Raw genomic sequence first — 23,455 nt, 5'->3', positions numbered from 1 at the left:
ACATACACGATCGAAAGCCTTGGAGGTGTCCAGAAAATGCCTCCTGCAATCCTTTTTTTTTTTTTTTTTCCCATCCCTTCCATAATTCCCTAAACTACTCTATATAACCGATTTGTGGTGCCGAGATTTTTCCGGAATCCAAACTGGAACGGGATTGACATTTTTAGCTTCATGGAATTTGTTCAGTCTGTTGAGGATAACTGCTTCTGTAACCTTGCTAAGGCACGGCAGGAGGCTGATGGTCTGTAGGAATCCGGCTTGTTGGGCGGCTCTCATAGCTTTAGAACAAGAGCGATGATTGCTAACTTAGTCTTGAGGGAAGTATTGCAAATTTAGAATTAGGTTAATTGTCTTGACAAGTGTGAAATAGTCTTTTTCGGGAACTTCTGAATCATTTGTTTTGTAATCCTGTCGTGCCCTGGTGCTTTCTTCTTCTTGAGTCCTTTAATATACTCAAGGACTTCCGATGGCATGACTCAGATGATAATGTCAGAGCGTGGATTAGGAGAGTAACTGTTCTGAAAACTAGCGACTAGATTTTCTGTTGTTGTGTCATGTATGTTGCGGAGACGAAATTGGGATTTCAGATGCTCTGCTAATATTTTTGTTTTCTCAGCGTCAGTGTAATGGATCCTTTAAGGGGCAGAATGTTATTGTAACATTTTTTGTACCTTTTAAGAGCTTACCACCATGAGTTGTCATCCGTGGAAAGTGTGTTAACACTTTACCGACCACTAGCGGTTCAACAGCATACGCATGTCCGACTGACTGCTCAGCCGCAGATTCTTCATGTTCTAAATAACTGTCAGGACAATCTGATAAGTCGTCTAAATAAAACTTTCCAGTACCTTTTTTTTTTTTCGCTCATCTTGAAAGGTAATTTTTTTAAAATACGGTGTGAAAATGTGGGAGTTTACGAAGCAACGCACTTAACACAAGTGAGCAATGTACCTCAATACTAATAATAAAATGCAGATGATATAGCAAATGGCAATTGTTTATCGCCATGGCTACCGATTGATAAGCTATTTTTAGGTAGCCCCGAGAAACCGATAGAAAAAAGCGATTTTTTCTATCGATCGATAAGCGTTGGCGAAAAAAAAGCCAATTAATAGGCAATCGGTCGGTAGACGTTGGTGATGAAAAGCCGATTAATAGGCTATCGGTCAGTAAGCGTTAGCGATAAAAAGCCGATTAATAGGCTATCAGTCGGTAATGTGTTAAGGTTAGTTGGACCAATCTAGTTGTGCTTGGAAGGTAATCGCAGATTTGACTGCATTGCACAACTGGTTGAACATTGTTTTATGAGCAGGATTCTTTGTTCTCTGGAACATTTTGCGGGCTGCATTTCTTTGTTTAATCAGTTCAGAAATTTCTTTAGAATGACTTTTTTTTGAGGAATTAATTTTTTTTTCCCACCATCATAAGCAAACTGGATTTGTTCGGTAAACTTTTTATTAAACTTTCAATGTATTGTCAATGTCAACCGCTTGTATTGAATGTTTAGAACTTTGACGTATTTCTGCCAGTCAGTAGTGAAGTCTGTTTTGTCTGTTGTGTTATAACTGCTGATATCCAGGAGGATCCGAACTGGATTATGATCAGATGATAGTTCATCCAGAGGAACGCTGGTGTTTCTTAGCAAAAAGAAATCTGCCATCCCGGTGAACCCGGCAGTCACCATGCTGGGGTTTTAGGAGCTGCTATTCGTAATCCTGGCATGGAAGTGGCCAAATTGTAGAACACTGTGCCTGTGGTGTTTGAATTGTAGCAGTTCTATGCGTGGTGTCGAGAGTTTAGGTTTTCACATAAAATTACAAGTGTACCAATTGTGAGTAGTTTCTTTAAGTCATCAGTGATCCGTTCTGAAAGTTATCAGTGATTCGTTAGGCAGAAATACCTTATACGGCATACCACGTTTTTCTCTACTTTTTCGCTGGGCAAACACTGCATTCCCCCAATAAAGCAGTTGATATCATTCCCGTTCCCGTTTAGGGAATCTATATCAGTTTTTGAAACACTTCCATCCTCATTTTCTTCAATAGATCCTTTATCATTTAATACATCATCATAATTTTTGCAGCATTTCTTCAATCTGTAATAAATTACGTGACACGGTTGCTGCTTTCTTGTACTATCACAAATCAACTATGTAACAGCAATGTGAATAGTGCTGGGTCTGATCGGAGACAATACTTTGAATAAGTTATCGAGAAACACGCTGGAAACATAAAGAGGGTAACTTTGGACGCGACTACACTGGGCATCAACGACTCAGGCGAAATAGATGAGCTTTGAGAAAGGTTTGTTTAATTGAACGGGTATATTGGACTCAGAGCGCACAATTGCAGGTTAATATTTAAAAGCTAGAAACGCATCTTGCAAGAGGCTAAATATTTAAAATAAACACAATCACGAGCCGACGTCAAATATAGACTACGAACAAGCAAGAAGCGAGTCCCTCGGTGAATAAGTTCGAATTCTTGTCATCACGTTATGACACTGTGCAGCTAAAATGGACGTTGCCACTCGTCGCAATGAGAATGTACCACCATAGTTCCAAACAGCTTTGCTTTCCACGAAGGTAATCGCTTCAGAGAACATGACTACCAATGACGTGCTAAATCTGCTCATTTTCCATGAAATACTAGCCACTTTTAGAGTTTGAGGAAGTGGCCACTGTTAAAATCTTTGTTTGACAACCTCCTGATTTGTTTGTCATCTGTTGACTGAAAAAATGATTTTCCTCAAAGTGAGTTTGGGACCGCTACATACAAAAATTATCGATGATGGTTATAAATTATATTGCTGTGATTGATTCTAAAATAATGCTCAACTAACAGTTACTCTTTTCGGCATTCAAATCGCTTGTGTTCAGCACAGTTGGAGTTTGCATCATATATGATTTCATTCAATACTTGTGAATGAAGCAGCATTTTAGTTTAATTAAAATTTGAAAATACTATGAAATTAATTTTTTTGAGTGAAAACTCATAACTCTTAAATTTAAATATTCCTTAATTTAGCTTCAATTAAAAATGCTTGAAAAATTTATTCTGGCATTAGCATTTTCATTTTGCATACAATTCAATCTAGGACAAAACTGAAACTATGGCACATTTATGCCGCATAAAGTAAGTACATTTGGGGGTAGGGGAATATGTTGAAAATGGAATGCCTCAGTTGAACTAGAGATGATTGCAAATACTGAAGCACATATGGTGAAAACAGCAAATTAATGTTAATTCATAATATGTATAAGAGGTTTATTTTTAACAATAACTTATCTAAAGCTAAATATTTTTCAGTCTTCTTCGCCTACAATTCATAAATATATATATGGATTCAATATGCAAAACTCCTTTCAGAAAAATTTTATTAAAATATAACAATTTTTATGTTATAAATAATATATTATACAACTTAAAACAGACTTAGTGTTCCACTAAAGAATAATGAAGATGCACAACATGACCTTTGATTAAAATAGAGGGTAAATACATTATTACACAAAGAAATCAATGTATTTCCTGGAAGAATGTAATTGGTTCTCCAAGTTATCACAAAGTATTAATGAGAAGGAATAAATTATTTTATCTTAAAAATTTAATTTTCTATAATCCTGACATTTATATTCTGACCTTTAAAAAATTTTATTTCAATAGTCTTTAATGCTCGTTTACAAAAAGAAATTATCAAAGAGCAAATTATTTTTCTGAGGTACAAAATCATAAGCTCAACTGCATAAAAGCAATAAGAAATATTAAAAATGGACAAAGATTTTAACAAATTTTAAAAAGTAAAATCTATAAAATCTTTTTTTGATGAGCCAACATCTTATAATTAAAGCACATCCAGCAAATTAAGATACCTGGGCGAGAAGTGTTCGGTAATGTAGAAGATGCAAATATGTATCGCAAACTGAAAATTCAAAATAAACCAAAATTAGTCTACAAATATTAAAAATTAAAAACTACCACTTGAGTGTGCATGTATACACATATATGAACATGTGTATAGATACACACATACATTTTCTTAAATTTACATGCAGCATTTTAATATAAACATGATAGCAGGAAAAAAGGCATGTCTAATATTTTGTGCACTTTATAAATATTTCACAATTAGATTTTTTCCCCAAAATTAACACATTTAGTTACAGAAAAAAATTACCTTAAAACACTTTCCCATCAAAGTTCATTTCCATGAGATCAATAAGATGCATTTTTATGAAATTTTACTGATACCTGCTAAAGACGCACAAAATTTACAGGGTTTAAGCCATTACTTTTACATTAAGTGATTTACTGCATAAAATTACTAACACATGGTGAAACTGAAAATTAATGAAAGAAATTTAGTACTTGCATGAAATAATTCTAAATAACACAATATTTTTTAAAAACTAGACTTATTCATTTCTTTTGGTAGATGTGACAACACTAATCAGTATTTTATTGCGATTCATCAAGCAACTTTTACATTATTTTGTGTGTTAGTTCATTTTGCCCTTTACTGGATCAGACATAGTGAGCCATCAGATATTTTTAAAGAAACTTCCACTCCCTTTGCTATAGTGGGATCTTTTTTCTTCTAAGTTTTCCCCTGTTTCTTGGCATGCATAAATTATATGCAGTTAGTTGTAAATCAGCGATCAATGCCCACAGCTGGTATTTAAATATTTCATGTAAAATATGAAAGAAATAACCATTAAGATTTTTAAAATGCCAACAATTTTCACAATGAAACTAAGTCTTATTTGGGCAGGCTTTCAAGTGTACTAAACAATCAATTATAAAAAGTTCTGAATTTTGATCACCATGCTATGCTGCACTGCACTGCACTGAACCACCCTAAGATTTGATCTATTGCTTTTGAAAAGTCACACCTTGCAGCACCATCCCATCTTGAAACTGAGCTATAACTGAAAAATGAATTAATGTAAAATCTTTGCAGTTTATGTTAGTGAACATGTAGAGCATTAAATTTTGTAATAGGTGTTGGTGGTGGTGTATTGAGAATACGGCAACGCACACTAGGGCTATCTGCCTAAGGGGAGAGATGCCTTCGTGGAGGACTTTCTAAGGGAAACGGGCTCATATACACTTTACACATGGGGAACACCACAAAAACGCCCATGCAGCCAGCCCGTTCGCGGGATTCGAACCTTGGACCGAACTACCAGTGTTCAGCGATTTTACCGCTCGGCCGCTGATGGGCTAAATTTGGTAATAGAAAAATTTCAATCCCCAAACATTGAAGAATTTCAAAACTTGTAATTTTTCATTTATGTATCAATTTTTCAATTGAAAGACAATGCCAAAATATGTACACACATTTATTATGTGCAAGCTAATGACATTTAATGAAAGGAAAATTTCTGCAAGATTTGTAATATTATATAAATACCCTTAAATTATATAATAAAAGTGCAATACATAAATATTGTGTCCCAAATTTTATTTTATTCAAATAAATTGCTGCTCCTGCTCCTAATAATAATAATATAATAATAAATAGTGCAGTCAAAGGAGACATTACCAGTTTTCTGCAAACTGTGCAAGAAGTGCATTTAATTTTGCTTTTACATAAACCTTTTTTGCATGAATTCAAAATAACTATTTCATTCTTTTTTTTGCACATGTGTTAGATCAAAATGACAAGTGGTTCAAATAAATTTCTTAGAATTTTCTAAGAATCTGCGATGTGTAAAAAGCAAAGATTCCATCATCCTTAATATGAATAGATTTCCCAGCATCATTATAATAGCACACACAACTGACGGAGAAAGATTCAATGATCTACCATTTGTAGATGTTGATAACAAAGCCCCAGTGAAGATGAAATATTAGAGGTTGTCCTCATCCCACAGAACATCACGATAATGCAGAAAATGATCCTGTTCTAAATGCAGATTAAATAAAAGATTGTCTCGATCTGGCCAGAAAAGTGGGTAGTCATTTTGTCAAACATGATCCTAATGAAGAACTCGCTGGAAAATTTCAACATGAATCAAAGTTGTTGATAGCATCTTCAAGAGAATTAATTATATAGTGACCTAAACAAAAACTCAAAGACTTATTAATAACTGGGTTAATGAGTTATTAAATTATGGCACAGCACACGAGGGCTATCTGCCTAAAAGGAGGGATGCCTTCGTGGAGGACTTTCTAAGGGAAACTGGCTCGTATACACGTTACACATGGGGAAAACCACGAAAACGCCCATGCAGCCAGCCCGTTCGCGGGATTCGAACCTTATTAATAACTGAATTCGTTCATAAAACTAGTGAAACGTCACCACCAGAGAAGACTCATGCTGATTTGCTCAAGAGAACACAAAGCATTTCATGAATACAGAAAAAAGACAATATTCATAAAATTTTTGGTGACAGCAATGATACTCCAGCCAGATGCAAATTTATCAGTGGCGTAGCTAGGGTGGGGCAAGGGGGAACATCTGTCCCCGGGCGCAGCATCCAGGAGGCGCCAAATTGATGCTACGAAATTTTTTAATAAAATGTTTTCCATTCTTGGCACACAGACAGGGGCACAAATTCTTCAGTTGTCCCTGGGCAGTGGAATCCTAGCTACGCCACTGAAATTTATGCTCGGAATATTGTCAGAAAATGAGTAAAGTCTAGTTATATGAATAAAACATATCTTTTAGGGAAAGGAGGAATTCACAAAGAACTTTTTTCATTTTGAATGCAAACTTACTTTAATACAATTTCATTAATTATTATTGCATATAGAAATAAAATAAACAAAATTAATATTTTCAGATTCCCCCCCCCCCTAGACTGGGAATTAATCTTCTTTTCTTCCAATATGTGCATAATATCTTTTTGCACATATTCTTCAGGAATGTAAATCATGTAAAAATATAATTAGGTTTGCATTTTTTTCCTCTTTATTAAAACCATGAACCATTATTTTGCAGATTATAAGCAATTTAACATTATTTAGTCATCAGACACCAAATGGGAAAACAGAAGTAATTTGAACTTTACAACATTAATAAGGGGAAACTTAAAACTATATAAATGACTGCCTAGCCTGTTTGCCAGGATTTGAAACAAGATTCGATGATCTTATTAATTGACCTATCAATATTCAATGGTTTTATCAACTGATGGACATCTTTAAAGCATACCATGAAATATAAAACTCCTGAACTACACCAGAGGTTTCAGATTTATTTATTCTTGATAACTGAGCATGATGCTCTTAATCCTTTTTGGTAAACAGTTTTAAAACAATAAGTATGAATACTAAATTTGTTTTAGAATCAACTGAAAGGTATAAAAATATTTTCAAATTACAAGAATGTGCTTCAGACAACGCATTAACTTAATAAAGATATAGATAATTAAAACTCAAATACACAAAAAAAATTAAATGAAGTTAAAACAGTTCCTACAAACATGAAAAACGAACATAAATGCTTGAAGACAAATTATAATTATATACGTGTTCTATATATTTTGGGTTTCACCATGAACATCATTAAATGAATGCTTGGCCAAAAAAAAGTATACGCATGAACATAATGTTACTTTCTATTGCTAGAAAATAATAATGACATCTTCCCCCCAAAAAAACTTACAATATTCAGTAAACATTTTGAAGAATCATGGGGGGTGGGGGAAAGAGATATTAACGATAATGAAATCTTCTATGAAATGCTAAATGTTAATAAAAATAGGTACAAAAATTTAAATATTGAAAATTTTTCTATAGCTTTATTTAAATTTAACTTTCTATGAAATACTTATTTTATTAAGAATGTTGTAGACTTGAATGATCAGTTTTGAAACTAAGTCTTAAACAGCACATCACAAGAAAGGCTTGTCAATCTGTCATTAAAAGCAAATTACTTAAATAAGTACCAAATTAAACATCCACAAAATCCTTTTGTTTATCTAAAATGGAGAAAAATTAAAATTCATGTGATAAAGTTATTTCAAATATAATTTTGCTCTTCAAGTATATTAAAAAGAAAACATATTTGCTAAACAAACCTCACAAGATACATTTTATGTGTCTTTTGATCATCTCAAAGCCATGTTCAGACTGTGTCTCGCCTGTTTCAAGCTAATAAATTTTTTAAATGCAGACTAAAGATGGCTAAAAGGTCTTGCACACATAAATTAATAAATGGTTTTTAACAAAATTTCAAATTCAATACAATTTTGTTGCTTTATTTTTTTAAATAGCTTGTAATACATAAAGGAAGTGAAAATAAAGTTCTTATTCAAAATGCATTATTTAGAACTTGAAAGTAGTCACTGAATACCCTACTGACCCTGACTAGATTAGAATAAAAACCCTGGCTAGAACATAAACTTTCATTTTGCATGGTTTTTCACTTAAGACAACCCAAACGGTAATGCAGTAGTTATATTAGTTATTTAACTAATGAGATAAATCAATACATATACTAAGATATACAATAACCAGCATTTTTACAGACAACTGAATCCTACAATCCAAAACTTACAGGAATTGCAATTACCTGTATATACTAAGTAGTTTCCTTTTACAATGAACTTAATTTGCCTAGAAGGCTCTTCATAATTTAAAGTTGATCACAAACTATCCTGTTGCTTTGATAAACTTTTGATCTTAATAAGAACATCTATTCAAAAAATTTCTAATGCTCTTGTCTTTGATAAAACTTGAAAAAATATTCACCTTACATTTTATGCATGTGAACAGGGGAAAATAATGACAATATTTGATAACAGAAATCTTAAATAAGATACTAATATGCATTAACAACAGATATTTAGCAATACACAAAACGTAAGCAACAGGACAAAAATTTAAGAAAAATACACAGATTCATTTGTATATTATTCATCACGCTGAAACAAATTAAATAATCATTGTATGATTTTAGACATTTGCAGGATTCTGTTTAATAAAACAGGCAATAATCAATATTTCAGTTATTTACTTTAAATACAATTACTGAATCACGCAGTCGGTGCTACTTCTCCTATCCTAACAAGATCTGATGCATTTGGTTCAACATAAACTTCACGGGACAGAGCACGGCGATTTCGCATCAATCTCACACCTTCTAGAATAACAAGACCAAGCCAAAACAGGACGCTCAGCCATGCACCTATCTGTAAAATAAAATGACATGAGAGACAGAAAAAAGTATCACATTTCTACATTATAAATTATAGAAATGAACAAAATTTTACAATTTTTATACTAAAAAAATCTTAATTTGGGAAAAGACTTTCCTACTAAGTAACTTGGCAACACCAGATTTTTGTAAATGGGCTCAAAGATATTGAGAGTATAAAAAAAAAAAGAAAAAAAGTAGCAATAATTAAAGCTGATTTCCAAATACCATGAAGAAAGTTATAAAAAATTATGGTACTTTCTGATTAACTGCACCCCCACAAAAAGTCGCCAGCTCACTGGCAAAAACCATTTGCTTGGCTATCTTTATAACTCATGTACAGTTCTATTCATAAATAATAATACTAAGCATTTTATTCCATCATCATCATAAATAATAATACTAAGCATTTTATTACATCATCATCATAAATAATAATACAAAGCACAAGAAATTTTACAGGGAAAATTTATTCAGTCAATATTTACATTTTCACAGCCGATGACTACTGTTTAGTGAAATGACGATTAGAGTGTACCAATTCATATGTACTCAAACATGCATGTGATATGCTTCATTGCCATTCTTATTTTTCAAAATATGCCAAAACAGGCAATTTTATCAAAAGATGAAAATCAGGGGTGCAGATAATCAGAAAGGTATTAAATTTACTAATGCACAGAATAAAATGCATTTCAATTAACACTTATGAGCTTAATATAATTATCAGAACTGCATAGCTCAAAATTTAAAAAAACCATGCCATACATTTAGAACCAGTTCACAAAATACCCCCCCCCCCAGTATCATTACTGATGCTGTATTACGATTGCATGATTTAGATTAACAGAAATTTTGTTCTGTCATATAAAATATTTTCACTATCAAATAAACCTTATAACAAATGCTAATACAGGCTACTGATAAACGAGAAAGCCTGCAAACAGTATATTACTCAGCAAATAGTAGATTTGTTAATGCTTTGGCCAAATCTGGAAAAGAGTACTAATGCACTCTTAATTCATAACATTGCACACAATATCAAAAAGCTTTGGATTTAGGAGGAAAACAAATATCTGTACATATACTATATTCTTCATTTGCACCCCCTTTTTGGGGGGGATGGAGGTCACATAAAATTAATTTACAAGAAAAAAGATTTGAAAACAATCTTCAAAAACATTTAAATACATATTTGCTTATGCCTTAACTACCTAGCCAGGGTTCATAGCCACATTTTAGTTAAAAAAATAAGCACCTATAAGCCCTTTTCAAGCACATTTTAAGAAAAAAATAAGCACCTGTCTAATTACATCATACACCTTAAAATTAACATAGCATAACCTTAAAAATTAGAATTGTAATTTAAAATATCAGAAATGAAGTACTTATTAAGAGAGAATAAGGAATGGAAAATAACTACTTTTTTTTTTTTTTTTAATTTTAAATAATTGTTCAATTTACAGAACTAGTTTACAATGACAGAAAAAAAAACTATGAAGAACTAAACTATATTACAAGATTTAATGATGAAATTTCAGTTCAAAATAGAGAAAATAAATAATAATAAGGCATATTTATTGTATTCATTTGGAACCTAATAATAAATACAATTTATTTTTCCACTCATATTGATATTTAAATAATTTAAATCTAAATTCTGAACATTTTCTAAATTTTCATTGTATATCAGTTTTCTCTTAACAGAAATTGCAAGCAAAGTAATTTAAGTTAAAAAGAGAAACATTTCTGAAATCAGAAATTTGCTTCATGCAGCAATCTTTAACAGTAAAAGCTTAACTAACCCGCATACTTGGAATTGGCGAATATTCTGACAGTCGAGCGAAACTTGAAGGAGCGGAGGCGGGTGGGGGGGAGACTGTAGCCGCTCTTTAGATTTTTCTGCTAATAAATGCTTTTGACATTTCAATATGTGCATCATATAAAAATAAACCAACGGAACTAAAAAATATTCTGCTTAGCAAGCACAGTAAAACGCTTTCAGTTAGTAGGTGTTCATAAACAAATCTCGGATTGAACATCAAAATTCCTTATCTCTGCAAAATATCCCAAACGTTATTGCGCAATACGCGCGCCGTAATTCTTCCCTACGTGATATTACGCAATCGGAATCAACAACTGCCAGTATTGGGAGAATAAAGAACTAAATAACTGGGGTGTTTTTCATTCTAATTTTCAACAGACGGCGTTAAATTTCCGGAATAGAATCATTCTTCGCTTGGGTTGGTAGACCGCAGATTAGTCCTATTCAATCCAGATTGGAAAGTAACCAAAAAAAAAAAAAAAAAAAAAAAAAAAAAAAAAAAAAAAAGTCCGTTGCTTGTTTTGCAGTGAACTGTAACAGTTTCAATATTCAAGATTTTGCGGAGAAAGGGGAGACCTCCCAACCTTCGTACTGTATAATATATTGGCCAAAAAAATGAAATTATTTTGAATGTTCGATTACTTTCCCTTTATTTAAGCCATTCCGAATATTATTCCTTAGAAAGCTAATCTGTGTTAAAACACAACCATTTTTGGAAGTTTACTATACTTCAGAAGTTACTGCAACTATGTTATTATAAACATTCATACATATGCTCCTAATATAAGCATAACGATCATAATAAACATGAATATGAACTGACCAAGCAGAACGAGAATGCAAATTTTTAAGATCTTGATAGAAATTCAAACGTGTGTAGTATTTGGGTGGAAGGAAAAGAATGCCGAATGTAGCCGAATTTTCTACTGCTTTCGCAATTCTTTGACCAATAAGAACGACGGGCACCTGTCTGCACTCTTTGTGCACACCAAATTTTACGTTAATGCATAGCAAAGCTGTTTCAAATATATACAGCTTTGATGCATAGAAAGGGGGAAAAGCTATATCCGGGAGTATGACTCACCATCTGACATTCCATTATTAGGAAGAAAAGTTGTTTATTTAGTTTCGGCTTTGGTACGGGAAAAAATAGCGCGTTCATTAAAAAAAAAAAAAAAAAAAAAAGCACTAAAAGCAAAAAAATAAGCACTAAAAACAAAAAAACAAGGACTTTAAAGAAAAAGTAAGCACCTATAAGGGCCTTTATATTTTATTTTCAAATATAAGGACTTATAAGCACTTATAAGGACCGCTACGAACCCTGCTAGCACTACGGTTAGTGATAAATAAGGTTTCCTTTCCTGGGATTTCATGAGCATTCCCCCCCATAGGAAATTTGCTATAAATTCTCGAATAAGAATGTATAAACAGTCTTTGTGCAGTTGCTCTACCCATTTCTATGAACAAACAAGGCTATGGAAATAATTGCTCTGAAACTCCTCTTTACTACTTAATTGCCATTATTTTTCTACTCTCATTAACAATTTTCTTCTATTCAATTCGATTACTCTTTTGCTCATTGATTTTTAATACTGCTTATTACTTTTTAAGGGAAAAATAATGGCAGAAATTGCATTAACTCATTTTTGAACCCAACCAAATAAAGGACTGCTGGTTGAATTTTTAAAGAAGGTATTGATTAGGTTTTTCAATGATGCTGAAGTTTAATTTATTATCTCTCATTACAATCAGTAAATGAACATGATCAAACACAGTGCAATTCCTGCATCCAATGGCATTGAAAGACAAACAACAATTCAGTCAAATGTCTGAATAGTTTTCTACATTTGCTCGCATTCTGAAAGAATCTTTAAGCAAGGTTCTGAAAAACCTTTCCCCTGAAAACCTTCAATTACTAAAGATCACTAGTCATGGAGCTTCTAATGGTTTTCACGTAGCATATCCTTTACAAACCATTTCACTTTAGTGTGTGTGTGTGATTATGGCAAAGCCTCGAGGGCTATCTGCCTAGGGGGAGGGATGCCTTCGTGGAGGACTTTCTAAGGGAAACTGGCTCGTATACACGTTACACATGGGGAAAACCACGAAAACACCCATGCAGCCAGCCCGTTCGCGGGATTCGAACCTCGGACCGAACTACCAGTATTCAGCGACTTTACCGCTCGGCCGCTGGCCATTTCACTTTAGACAGAGGCAGTTTTTTTTCCAACCAAGTTATTTATTATAAAACTGAAAACTAATCTTGAAAATAAGAACATCATTGCTAAAATGATTATTACCAAAATGCATGAAAATTTTTTTTGAAGAGGAGGACTCACATTTTATTTAAAAAGAGCTTTTCTTTAAAGCATTTTTAATTTTGTATTATTTGCCCATAAATATATTTTAATTGCAAAAGAATATAGTCTTTTTTGTTTGTTACAGAATCTAATTTTTAATTATGCATAAATGGTCAATATTTTTTATAAATTTATATAGATCCAGGGATAACATTTGCAATTTCTTGGGAAATCCACAGAAGCCTGGAAATAAGATGTTAAGATTACTAACATCATTTTGATTTCCTTAAAGTAAATATATGAAATAAAAATATAAATAAATAATAAAAGTAGTGGTATTAAAAATAAATAATTTGCAAAAAATGGTTATTCATATTAAATTTAAAAAATCCACTTGCAGGCTCAGAAAGCTGAAAAAATATTTTAAAGACAAAAGTCAACCTAGTCAAGTTTTAAATAAAACTAAAAATTGATGTCAACTATGATTATGTTCCATTTTGCCTATTTTTAAAGTTCATTTGTGTCCCTAAAATACTCTCGAGAGAAATTGTAATTCAACGACATTGCTTTAAGTTTTCAAAAATGCAGAAAAATTATTGATGAAACAACATTTTAAACCTAATTTATTACAAACTGCATAGTTACTGATTAATTAATTATAAATCCCTTTAAAAGTATTGCAGGCCTTCATTTATTTTTACTACAGTTATTGTAATTTGTGAACCTTTTCTGTTTTATGTTATACCTCTTGCATTTCCTCGCCAGGATGTAAATGAATTAGGATGAATAAGAATATTTAAGCAACAGTTTAACAGGCCATGATTTTGCTGTTGTGAGTGCATGCTACTAATTCTTTCAGATGTTAACCTTAAATACACTGACTACCAATAAGTATTTGGACACCTATGCAAATGACGATATCTGTGGTCCTAAGATATGTCACGGACTCCGCCGGTATATATCGTGTAGGAAACAGCATCAGCTTTAGTCGCGTGCAAGATGCCTCGCAGTTCGGAGCTCTCTGATTTCAAGAAAGGTATAATTATCGGGTATCACAAATGTGGTCTTGAGGGACATATCCTTAAGGGACCTATCTAGTGATCTGAAGTACCCAAATCGACAGTGGATTATGTGATTAAGAAGTGGAAGGTGAGCGGCGATTGTCGGAATGTGTCCCGAGTCGGCAGACCAACGAAACTGGGAGATAGAGACCGAAGAGTGCTGTCGGAAGAACCGCACCAAACCGATGGCTCTCATCCGTGAGGAGTTTCAACAGGCATCCGGGAGTATTGTTTCAATGAATACCATTCGTAAGGAAGCACATCTGCTTGGTTTTCGTGGTCGTGCTGCTGCCCATAAGCCTTTGATCACAAAGTCCAACCGCGCTGCTCGGTTAATGTGGTGCAAAGCACATCGAAACTGGACCGTAGATCAGTGAAAACGGGTTCTTTGGAGTGACGAATCAAGGTTCACCCTTTACCGTTCGGATTGCAGGGTCTGGCGTCTACCTGGAGAACGTCTCCTGCCAGAATGCATTGTGCCAACAGTCAAGTTCGGCGGAGGTGGAATTATGGTCTGGGGGTGTTTCTCCTGGTATGGGCTGGGACCCTTGGTCCCCATTCATGGTAAGCTCAACTCTGATGCCTACTGCCCTATTTTGGATGACAATGTGCTTCCTACGTTGTAGCAGTTTTATGGGTTGGACCCCTGTTACTTTCAGGACGACAATGCCAGTTGTCATGTTTCGACCTTAACCAAGGCTTGGTATGGTGCCAATGGAGTTCATCAAATGGACTGGCCTGCCCAGAGTCCAGACCTGAACCCGAGAACCTCTGGGACGAATTGCATTCCTGAATTCAGGGGTGCACTACCAGTGCAAAATCGGTGAAGGAACTTCCATGTCTTCTCCAAGCCAAGTGGAAGAAAATACCACTAGCTGTCAGACAAATACTTGTGGAAAGTATGCCCCAGAGGGTCCACGCTGTAATTAACTCTCGTGGAGGCTCTACCAACTATTGATTGTGAATAAAGTTAGTTTTTCTTTTCTATCGCAGGTGTCCAAATACTTATTGGGAGTCAGTATATAAGCTATGCATTCTTGTTGCCAAATTGCTGTTCTGCCGGTATAAGTTCCAAGTCGATCTGTTAGCTTTAAAGTGAATTTGAATTGAAATTTGTGAGCATATGTAGCTAATTCTTCCAGCTGTTAACCTTAAATATCCAGCTATGAATCCTTGCTGTCTAATTACTATTCTGCCAGTGTTGGTTCCGAGTTAACCTGTTAGATTTAAACCGAATTGTGCAATCTTCTACTATTCCTACCTTTAAATTAAGTATTATGTATCTTTTAAATTCTTACCACAAGTGGTCAGTGTTTGTAAGAATGTACGTGTATTTTACACTCTCCTCCTGGTTGTGCTCATCTTCAAACCTCTTCAAGAATTTGCAAGGATTAACACTTAGGTAGATTTTGCCACATTTGATGATAGCTAAAAAGACTAGATCCTACAGCGTTAAATAAAATACCTATATTTGGTACCTGAAAATTTTAATATGCATATATTTTAAAATACCAAGGTCTTACAGTTTACTTTGTATTTTTATATCCTTTTATTGTAAAAAATTAAATTGTGAATACGTTTTTACCTGTAAAAAATACATAAATTTAATAACTAATGAAAAGTATACTTAAAGGCATTTTATAATATCTGCAGAAATGGTTCATAATTCTCTAAAACAACTTTCTCCGCAAACCTATATGTATACAATTCCTATATGTATACAATTCTAAATGAAGTTTAATTTTATATGAAAGATAATTTACAACAAACAAATTAAAATTTTTACTGGTTTTAGAATGAAATATTGCACTTACTTGAGCAACTGACATTAATCTGTAAGTATTGGATTTCAAAGTGCAACTAAATTGAATTAACAAAATTATTAGAGAACACAATTTTTAGGAAATCAAATTCATATAATTTCACATAGATCTTTCATACTTAAAAAAAATCACAGAATAATAGAAATGAATAATATACCTTTCAGTCTTGTAAAAAATTGAAGAGGAACCTGAACAAGTAATGTAGAGACCAACAGAATACACACAAGCAAAAATAAACATCAGTATTGAAGTAAAGGAATTTAGTAGAAGCCAAGGCATCACCCACATTGTACGCCTAGATTAAATGAAAATCATGAAATCTTGCAAAAATATAAAATATATGAAGATGGTAAAGAATTTGCAAAACTGCAGATAAAAAAAAAGATTTGAAACCACACAAAATGAAAAATTGTTATTTCCAGATGAGCAGGTGACTTTCTAGCAATAGAATATAACTTGTACTCAGCTAATACGACTCAAAACAAATTCAGTGCAGTTTCCGCAGCTTGGGGAGGGATAGAATTTACACTGTCATTATCACAGTTTTAAATGAGGATACAAATTAACTCTTATTGTTGTACTTTCTCTTGCATTTTGAAGAAAAAGATTAAAATTTGGCTCTTGCCTCCTACAGAAAAGCATGCAGTAGATTATTTTCAATCTTATGGGATCCTAGCACCAAAAAAGTGTGTATTAATGGATACAATATGGTCAAACTGAATATGGCTGACGAATTGGTAATAAACTGGAACTGACGAAACAGTAAAGATTGGAACCTGTGGATGAAACAATAAAGATTGGAACCTGTGAGAAGCTTAAACTCATAGCATTCTACACAGAGTTTCTAGTAAAATCAAAGGGCCTAACAAAATATTAAAAAATTGATGAAAGTTTCTTTTTATGAAAGCACAGAAATGAAGTGTGTCAAATACTGACCGTTTCTTAAGAATTTCACAAAAATGATTGTCACAACTTTGGCAGTATCTCCAGTCAACTTTCATGGTCATTGGGATAATAGGTAAGTACCTTAAAATATTTGTAAATATTTATTCGTTTGACTTATTATAAATTATAAATATTATAAATTAAGATCAGTGCTTATTCAGTATTATTACACAAAATTAAAATATGGAATTTTAAAAGTAGCATTTTGCAGTTTTCACATTCTATCAAAGAAGCATTTATTAAAGTTGCTAAGATGAAACTAGCTACCATTTACTGTAAATTCAAACTAATATACTAAATCTAAGTTGACAGGTTTAAAAAAATTACCCAATTGCTATTTTGTTCATTTAAATCTCAGACTCTAAGATAAATTTGAATCACAAAATTAAAAAATGTCTCATGTCATTAGGCTTTCAGTTATCATCCAATAAAATATCATTATTAAACAGACTTTTAGATTAAAAGTATTAGGATTTCTGTCTGAACTACTTACATTTTAAAAAGCAACAAATTCCATTAAATAGCCTGTTAAGAACTTTTAATTCGTCAGCATAACTGATTGATTACAAAAATTATGAACTTAATATTTTATTCAGCAATAATTAGAACAATTGATACTTATCAACTATCCTCACATTTTCGTAGAGGTAACTGGTTTTGCACCAAGAATTTTTGGTGACGGTGGCATGTTGGCAACTCTGCAATGAATGTTCTTTTTAACAATCCACAAAAATTAAGCTCTCAGCCATGTTGTTAGCACTAGTTATCTCCATTAAAGATTCTGCAGTTCCGTTTTCAACTACTTACAAAACTCACTTGTTTCACAAAAAATGAGATCGACAATCTATTGTTCTGGTCAGCATAGTTTTTTTGTTTTGTACAAACAACATGGAATTAAAAAAAACATAAATTATATAGTTTTTTTTTTTCATATTTTATCCTTTGCACAACATACAATTTTTTAGAAGTAAATTTGAGTTAGCATTGTAGTTTATTCCTGATGTTTCATTTCTAGGACCAAACAAGTTATCGATAAGGAAATGTGACACAAGATATTTGGTAAATACCAAAAAACAATCAGTTCTCCTGAATAAACATGTAGAAAGAAAAAATATTTTATAGTAACTTACAAAAGAAAAACACAAATGATATTGCATAAATAATGTAGTGTATGCAAATATATAGTGAATCATATAATTATTAAATCTAAATTTTCAATGCTTGAAAATATTTAGTTTTATTTTTATATAGTATTTATAAAAGTATAATGAATATAAGCAATATACAGTTGAGATAACCAGAATAATATTCAGATTTGTACTCATGGACCATCTGTGAAAACTAACCTAGTAACCGTTAAATACAGCTTTTAGTACATCAGACTAGAATGTTTTATATCATCATAACAGCATATGTTTTTGGATTCTTTAATAAATAAAAAATATATACTGTTCAAATAAAAGATTAAAAAGTTATGAATGATAAAACTCGTGAAGTTTAATACTTATGAAGGAAATTTTTCTATAATGATAAAATACATAGATATAACACTGTAATTGAAAATGCTAAGAAAACTATAATGAACTATTTACTCATTCACTGCATTTCTTTGTGCTAAGCACTCCTTTATGGAAACAAAGTCTCACATTTCTGTTTTATTCACTTTAGCACACTTCTCTTGTTTACCACTTTATGATCACCTATCATTTTAATGTATGTGTGGTTAGAATGTGGAGTTCAGAAAATGCACAAAAAGCCATAAAAAAACAATAATGTAGCACCAAAATTCTCATACTGATTAATTACACCCAACAGTTAAGAAAAATAACTGACGAGTATATTGATTCAGCACATGCCACTTAATGTAATCTTGGTTAATGTTATAATTCAGATATTATAATCAAATTGAAATACTGTCCATTTGTATACAAAAATATGGGAAATAAATCAATCACTGTATTCAAGAATTTGGTTAATATGACCACAATATTATAGAATAAATTTTTTAAACTGAAATAGTCACCAGATAAGTTCAAAACTGATTATAAAAATCACCAAGTGATAAAGAAATACCACCAAATAACAGATTAAGTCACCAGAAAACTTGGTTTCAATTTTAGTTAGAGTTTAGATTCGATCATTTGAAACTAGGCAAAACAACAAGCTCAGTTTGCTGTAGATTTTCAATAACTATTGATTCTGAGAGCAATCAGGCACTGGCCCCTCTTTTTTTCAGAAGCAAGAAAATTCCTGCAAATTAGCCTCTCCACCATGAAAAAAAAGATTCTTTAAAAACACCTATTAACTAATTTTGCTTTTCTCCACTTTGTTTTGCAAGAAAAAATACAGCAATAAAAGTTAATTTGTATCCTTATTCAAAAAACAAAAGAGTCTTAAGAAGAATCAATCGGGATTACAACAGACAAACGCTCAGATGTTACAAATGCATTGCTATGTCATGTTTATCCATAACTGGCACTGAATTACTTTGCTTGTTGACAGTTTTACAGTGAATGGGATAATATGCAAATACCTATTAAAATATTGTAACAAATAATTGTAGCTGTAATAAAGACAGAGTAAATTCTATCTCTTCCCAAGCTATTGAAACTGCATTGAATTTGTTTTCTTGAGTTGCTGAGTTAGTTGAGTACAAGTACATTGGCAAATTCTCTTCCAATGAGAGATGCCCTCCGATTATTAAGATTAGGGATACAGTATCAGTCAAATAATTTTGAGAAACATTATTAATAGCTTATAAAGACACTTTTGCATTAAAGGCATTATGAACAGTTCATCAACGAACTTGTGCCTTTGCTCAAGTAAACTGTTATGAAAGTACTTATTTATACGAATTTAATGGTTGGATCCTAGCAAAGCTTTGCACCCTTGGTGCGAATGATTTTGGTTGGCAATGCATATCAATGTGTACATGGACAAAGTCAAAGGAGTGTGCAATGTCAAGTTTGTGCAATTCTCTGATGTTTACTGAAATGAAAATAGGTCGATGTATACATGGGTACCAAGCTTGTGCAATTCTTTGACTTGTTATTTTCAATTTGGAGATTTTGAAAAAAGTGCAAAGTGTGTCGACTCTCTTAAGATATTACCGTATTTAATTATATTTACATTAAATTAATTAGAATTCATTGCTGTTTTGAAGGATATTTTTCGCACTTTTTAATGTTATCAAAACTGTCATGGACAAATGTGATCACGGGGTTAAGCGGCACTTATTGTATTAGCAATTTAATAACTGATGAATATTATGAATTCATTAAAACTGAAAATAGTTATCTAATTAACTATATAGCTTACAGCTTCCCTTCATTTTACAGAAATTTAGTGGTTGCATTCCGGGCTTAAATTCTACAAGAGTCTGGCATCAGTACTTTTCATTTTTTGAACTAAATTACAATTTCAGCCAAAGCATTAAGATATTCTAGTACTTTGTTGCATAACTGAATCACTGTATTAATTGAAAATTCTTTACTAATGCAATATTTCTTTTGGCTGCTAGTAAAATTGACATTGATACTAGACTGAATTTATACTGCATTTTCCTTTGGCAAAGAGAAATATAAGGAGACATTTTCATGATCAATTTCCTGAGGAGTATTTATAGGTTAAGCCGATCTAGCAAAAAATGCTTTACATCAGTTAAAACTTAATGTAAAGAAGCAATTTCATCCTTTTGTGAAGAACATTGCTAAAAACCACTTTACCCTTGGTGTACCATGGGTTGTCATCAGTAATTTAATCCCCTTAGTTGATATTAACTTAATATATAATTTGTCTGATTGCCATTAATTTATCTTACTTCATAAATATGTTTTTCTTTTTACATTTTATTTTAATCATTAATTAATTACTTTTCTTTGCAGTTTTTTACATCCTTTCATAAAACTATAGCACTTGTCACTTTAGAAGCCTTAGTTATATTGTAATATAATGCATAAAATTATTAAATACATCAAACAAAGGCAAAAATTATACATAAAGAAAATTTTACCCAATATGGTTTTCTCTGGATGCAACAACAGTTCCATAGCCATGATAAATAGCCATAATGACAGCATATATACCTGCAGCAGCAAATGCATATATATTCACGTTACACACGAAATTAGAAGGTGTACTATCTGTAGTTCTCACATAAAGATAACAAGAAGAAAGAGATCCCTGAAATATGCATAAATAAACATAAAATGAAAAAAAGATGAAACTGTAAATTCATTTTCTGTAAATTTTAAGAAATTTTATTCTTCAGAGATTTTTTACCTGCCATATATAAACCCTTTATTTATTTTTTTAAATGTTATATATTTGGAAGAGTTAATAAACTTATTTCATACCAATGACTTTTCACCCCCTCATTTCTTAAAGTAATAAATAAATGCACCTTCCATATAATTAGAACTAAATAAATAAATTTCAATCATTTAGATTTTAACCTCACTCAATCCATTTAAACAATTAGTCCAGAGTATATTCAATCTATTTGACACTTATCTTTTAAAATAAAAGTTATGACAGATAATCATACAGCTTTAAATACAGGGATCAATAAATGGTATCATTTTACTCTGTATCAATAAATGGTAGCAAGTACAGAACCTACAGGACAATGGCTGATGAAAAATTTTTTTACAGTTCTAATTTTTACTAGCATAAAATCTTAAATCAAAGCACAAAAAATTAATTTCCTTTCCAGAAGAATATCTTAGGAATGAAATTATTCTTTTAAATTAAAAGGCAGGAAGTATTTTCTGCCTCAAAAACATATTTTACATATATGTGTGTTTGTGTGTATGCAGATAGAGGTGCAAAATTTGTATACATATAAACTATTTTATCAAGAATATATATAGTAGAGTTAAATTTAATTTAAATAATTCTCTTGTGCCATTGCTAATATTAGTTAAATATAAACTATTTTATTTATATTCACTACTTTTATTAATTTTCATAATTTCTTTTCCTAGGAGATAATCCCAAAACTACATATGTATATATATAAATTCAAAATAAAGTAATTAAAGGTAAATTAAAAAGCCTATGACTTAACTATTTCTTATTATAAATTATATATATTTATACATAAAATAGTATACCAGAATATATATGTGTATGTTCTAGAACCTAAATTTTAATCTATATTTTACCCGAAATGCATTCTCTGTCAAATGTTAACTGAAATTTTCGTTTAAACAGACACAGCAAAAATATGACACAGATTAATTATTTATAATTAAAAAAATATACGAATGTGTATGAATGAATATATATGTATTAAATACATAAATAATAAAGATCGAAATTATATAAGCAATCAGAAAATAAATCTGCGTAGATAGCATGAAACAAACAGTTATTTAAAGAAAACTGATCGAGAAACGCCCACAACCGAAGATAAGCTGAAACAAGAGAGAGTGACAATTATTCTGTAATATTATAATACCAGAATTTGTACCTTGGCATAAAGAATAGATGAAAGTTCGACGATACTGCTGAGAAATACTATGAAGTACAAAACTGTCGAAAAAAATAGTTGACAATGTAGAGCCATCACCACAGAAATTTTATTAGCACCGATATCACAACCTCATCACCCAACAACGACAATTGTCTTTGCACATGACACTATCGCATTTAAAGTATGAACCAGGAAGCGCTTGGAAATTGAACGCCATGCCGGCAAATCATAGAGTTTTACAAGAACAGACTGAAAATAAATTTCAGAAACTGGAAAAAGCAAAACGAAATTAATGACAAATGTAAATGAATGAAAGCAGCCGATAAAACTTCCCTTTTTCCCTAACAAGCATTGAATATTCCCCGCATATTTAAATATCCAATCAGATTCTTTTGCATTCGATAACAAGTAAAAGCGATTTTTATTGGTCGAGAAATATATTTCTCTGACGCAGTTAGAAGTTTAGATGTTCAATGTATGAGGAGAACTATATTAAAAACATTCTAGGATTGTGGTGTATTTTCTAAATTTATATCTTGTCACCTGGACTTCCTCAAAAAAATGCATTTATTTTCAGGATTATCCTAGATGATGACAACTGGCAAAAAGCCTACAACTCCACGCAGGCTAAGTCCGGTACACAGTGGAAGAATGGAATGGGTGTATTTTCTTGTGAATTCTGTGGATTTCCTTTGGACTGCTAATTCTTCTTATTTAGCGTTCAGTGACCAGCTGTAATGAGTTGGGTTTAAAATCGGGTAGTGAAGAAGATTCGTATAATGACTTAGAAATGGATTCTACGGACGTAGTGATATTCTAAAGGACTTGCTCGCCAAAAAAGAGTTCGATAACATTAATTTCATCAATGCGGTAAATTTTCT

General features: G+C 32.0%; 1 protein-coding gene across 2 annotated transcripts; it reads right to left on the bottom strand.

Annotated features, from left to right (window-relative positions):
- Positions 1-3,359: 3,359 nt before the first annotated feature.
- Positions 3,360-22,914, bottom strand: LOC118181648 (uncharacterized). 2 transcript variants are annotated; one of them, XM_035350822.2, is made up of 6 exons: positions 22,572-22,914; positions 21,111-21,280; positions 16,311-16,448; positions 16,145-16,190; positions 8,980-9,139; positions 3,360-3,921 (listed from the first exon to the last, which is right to left on the bottom strand). In XM_035350822.2, the coding sequence occupies exons 1-5, from the start codon at positions 22,665-22,667 to the stop codon at positions 8,984-8,986; spliced, it is 606 nt and encodes a 201-aa protein (XP_035206713.1). In that variant the 5' UTR covers positions 22,668-22,914; the 3' UTR covers positions 3,360-3,921; positions 8,980-8,983. The 2 variants fall into 2 exon arrangements, with proteins under 2 accessions (XP_035206713.1, XP_035206712.1); XM_035350821.2 differs by having other exon boundaries at positions 8,965-9,139; positions 22,572-22,912.
- Between the last annotated feature and the right edge of the window lie 541 nt (positions 22,915-23,455).

The sequence above is a fragment of the Stegodyphus dumicola genome, chromosome X1, assembly GCF_044657685.1.
Source record: "Stegodyphus dumicola isolate Sdum_Otavi_A_Nest chromosome X1, ASM4465768v1".
Lineage (NCBI taxonomy): Eukaryota > Metazoa > Arthropoda > Arachnida > Araneae > Eresidae > Stegodyphus > Stegodyphus dumicola.
This window is presented reverse-complemented; position numbering and strand designations above follow the sequence as displayed.

Coding starts and splice junctions, on each gene's coding strand:
- LOC118181648 (XM_035350822.2), bottom strand. CDS start 22,667: ATGGCTCTACATTGTCAACTATTTTTTTCGACAGTTTTGTACTTCATA. Junction 21,281..22,571: donor CATCTATTCTTTATGCCAAG/GTACAAATTCTG, acceptor TGCATATTTCAG/GGATCTCTTTCTTCTTGTTA. Junction 16,449..21,110: donor TCCAGAGAAAACCATATTGG/GTAAAATTTTCT, acceptor CATTTAATCTAG/GCGTACAATGTGGGTGATGC.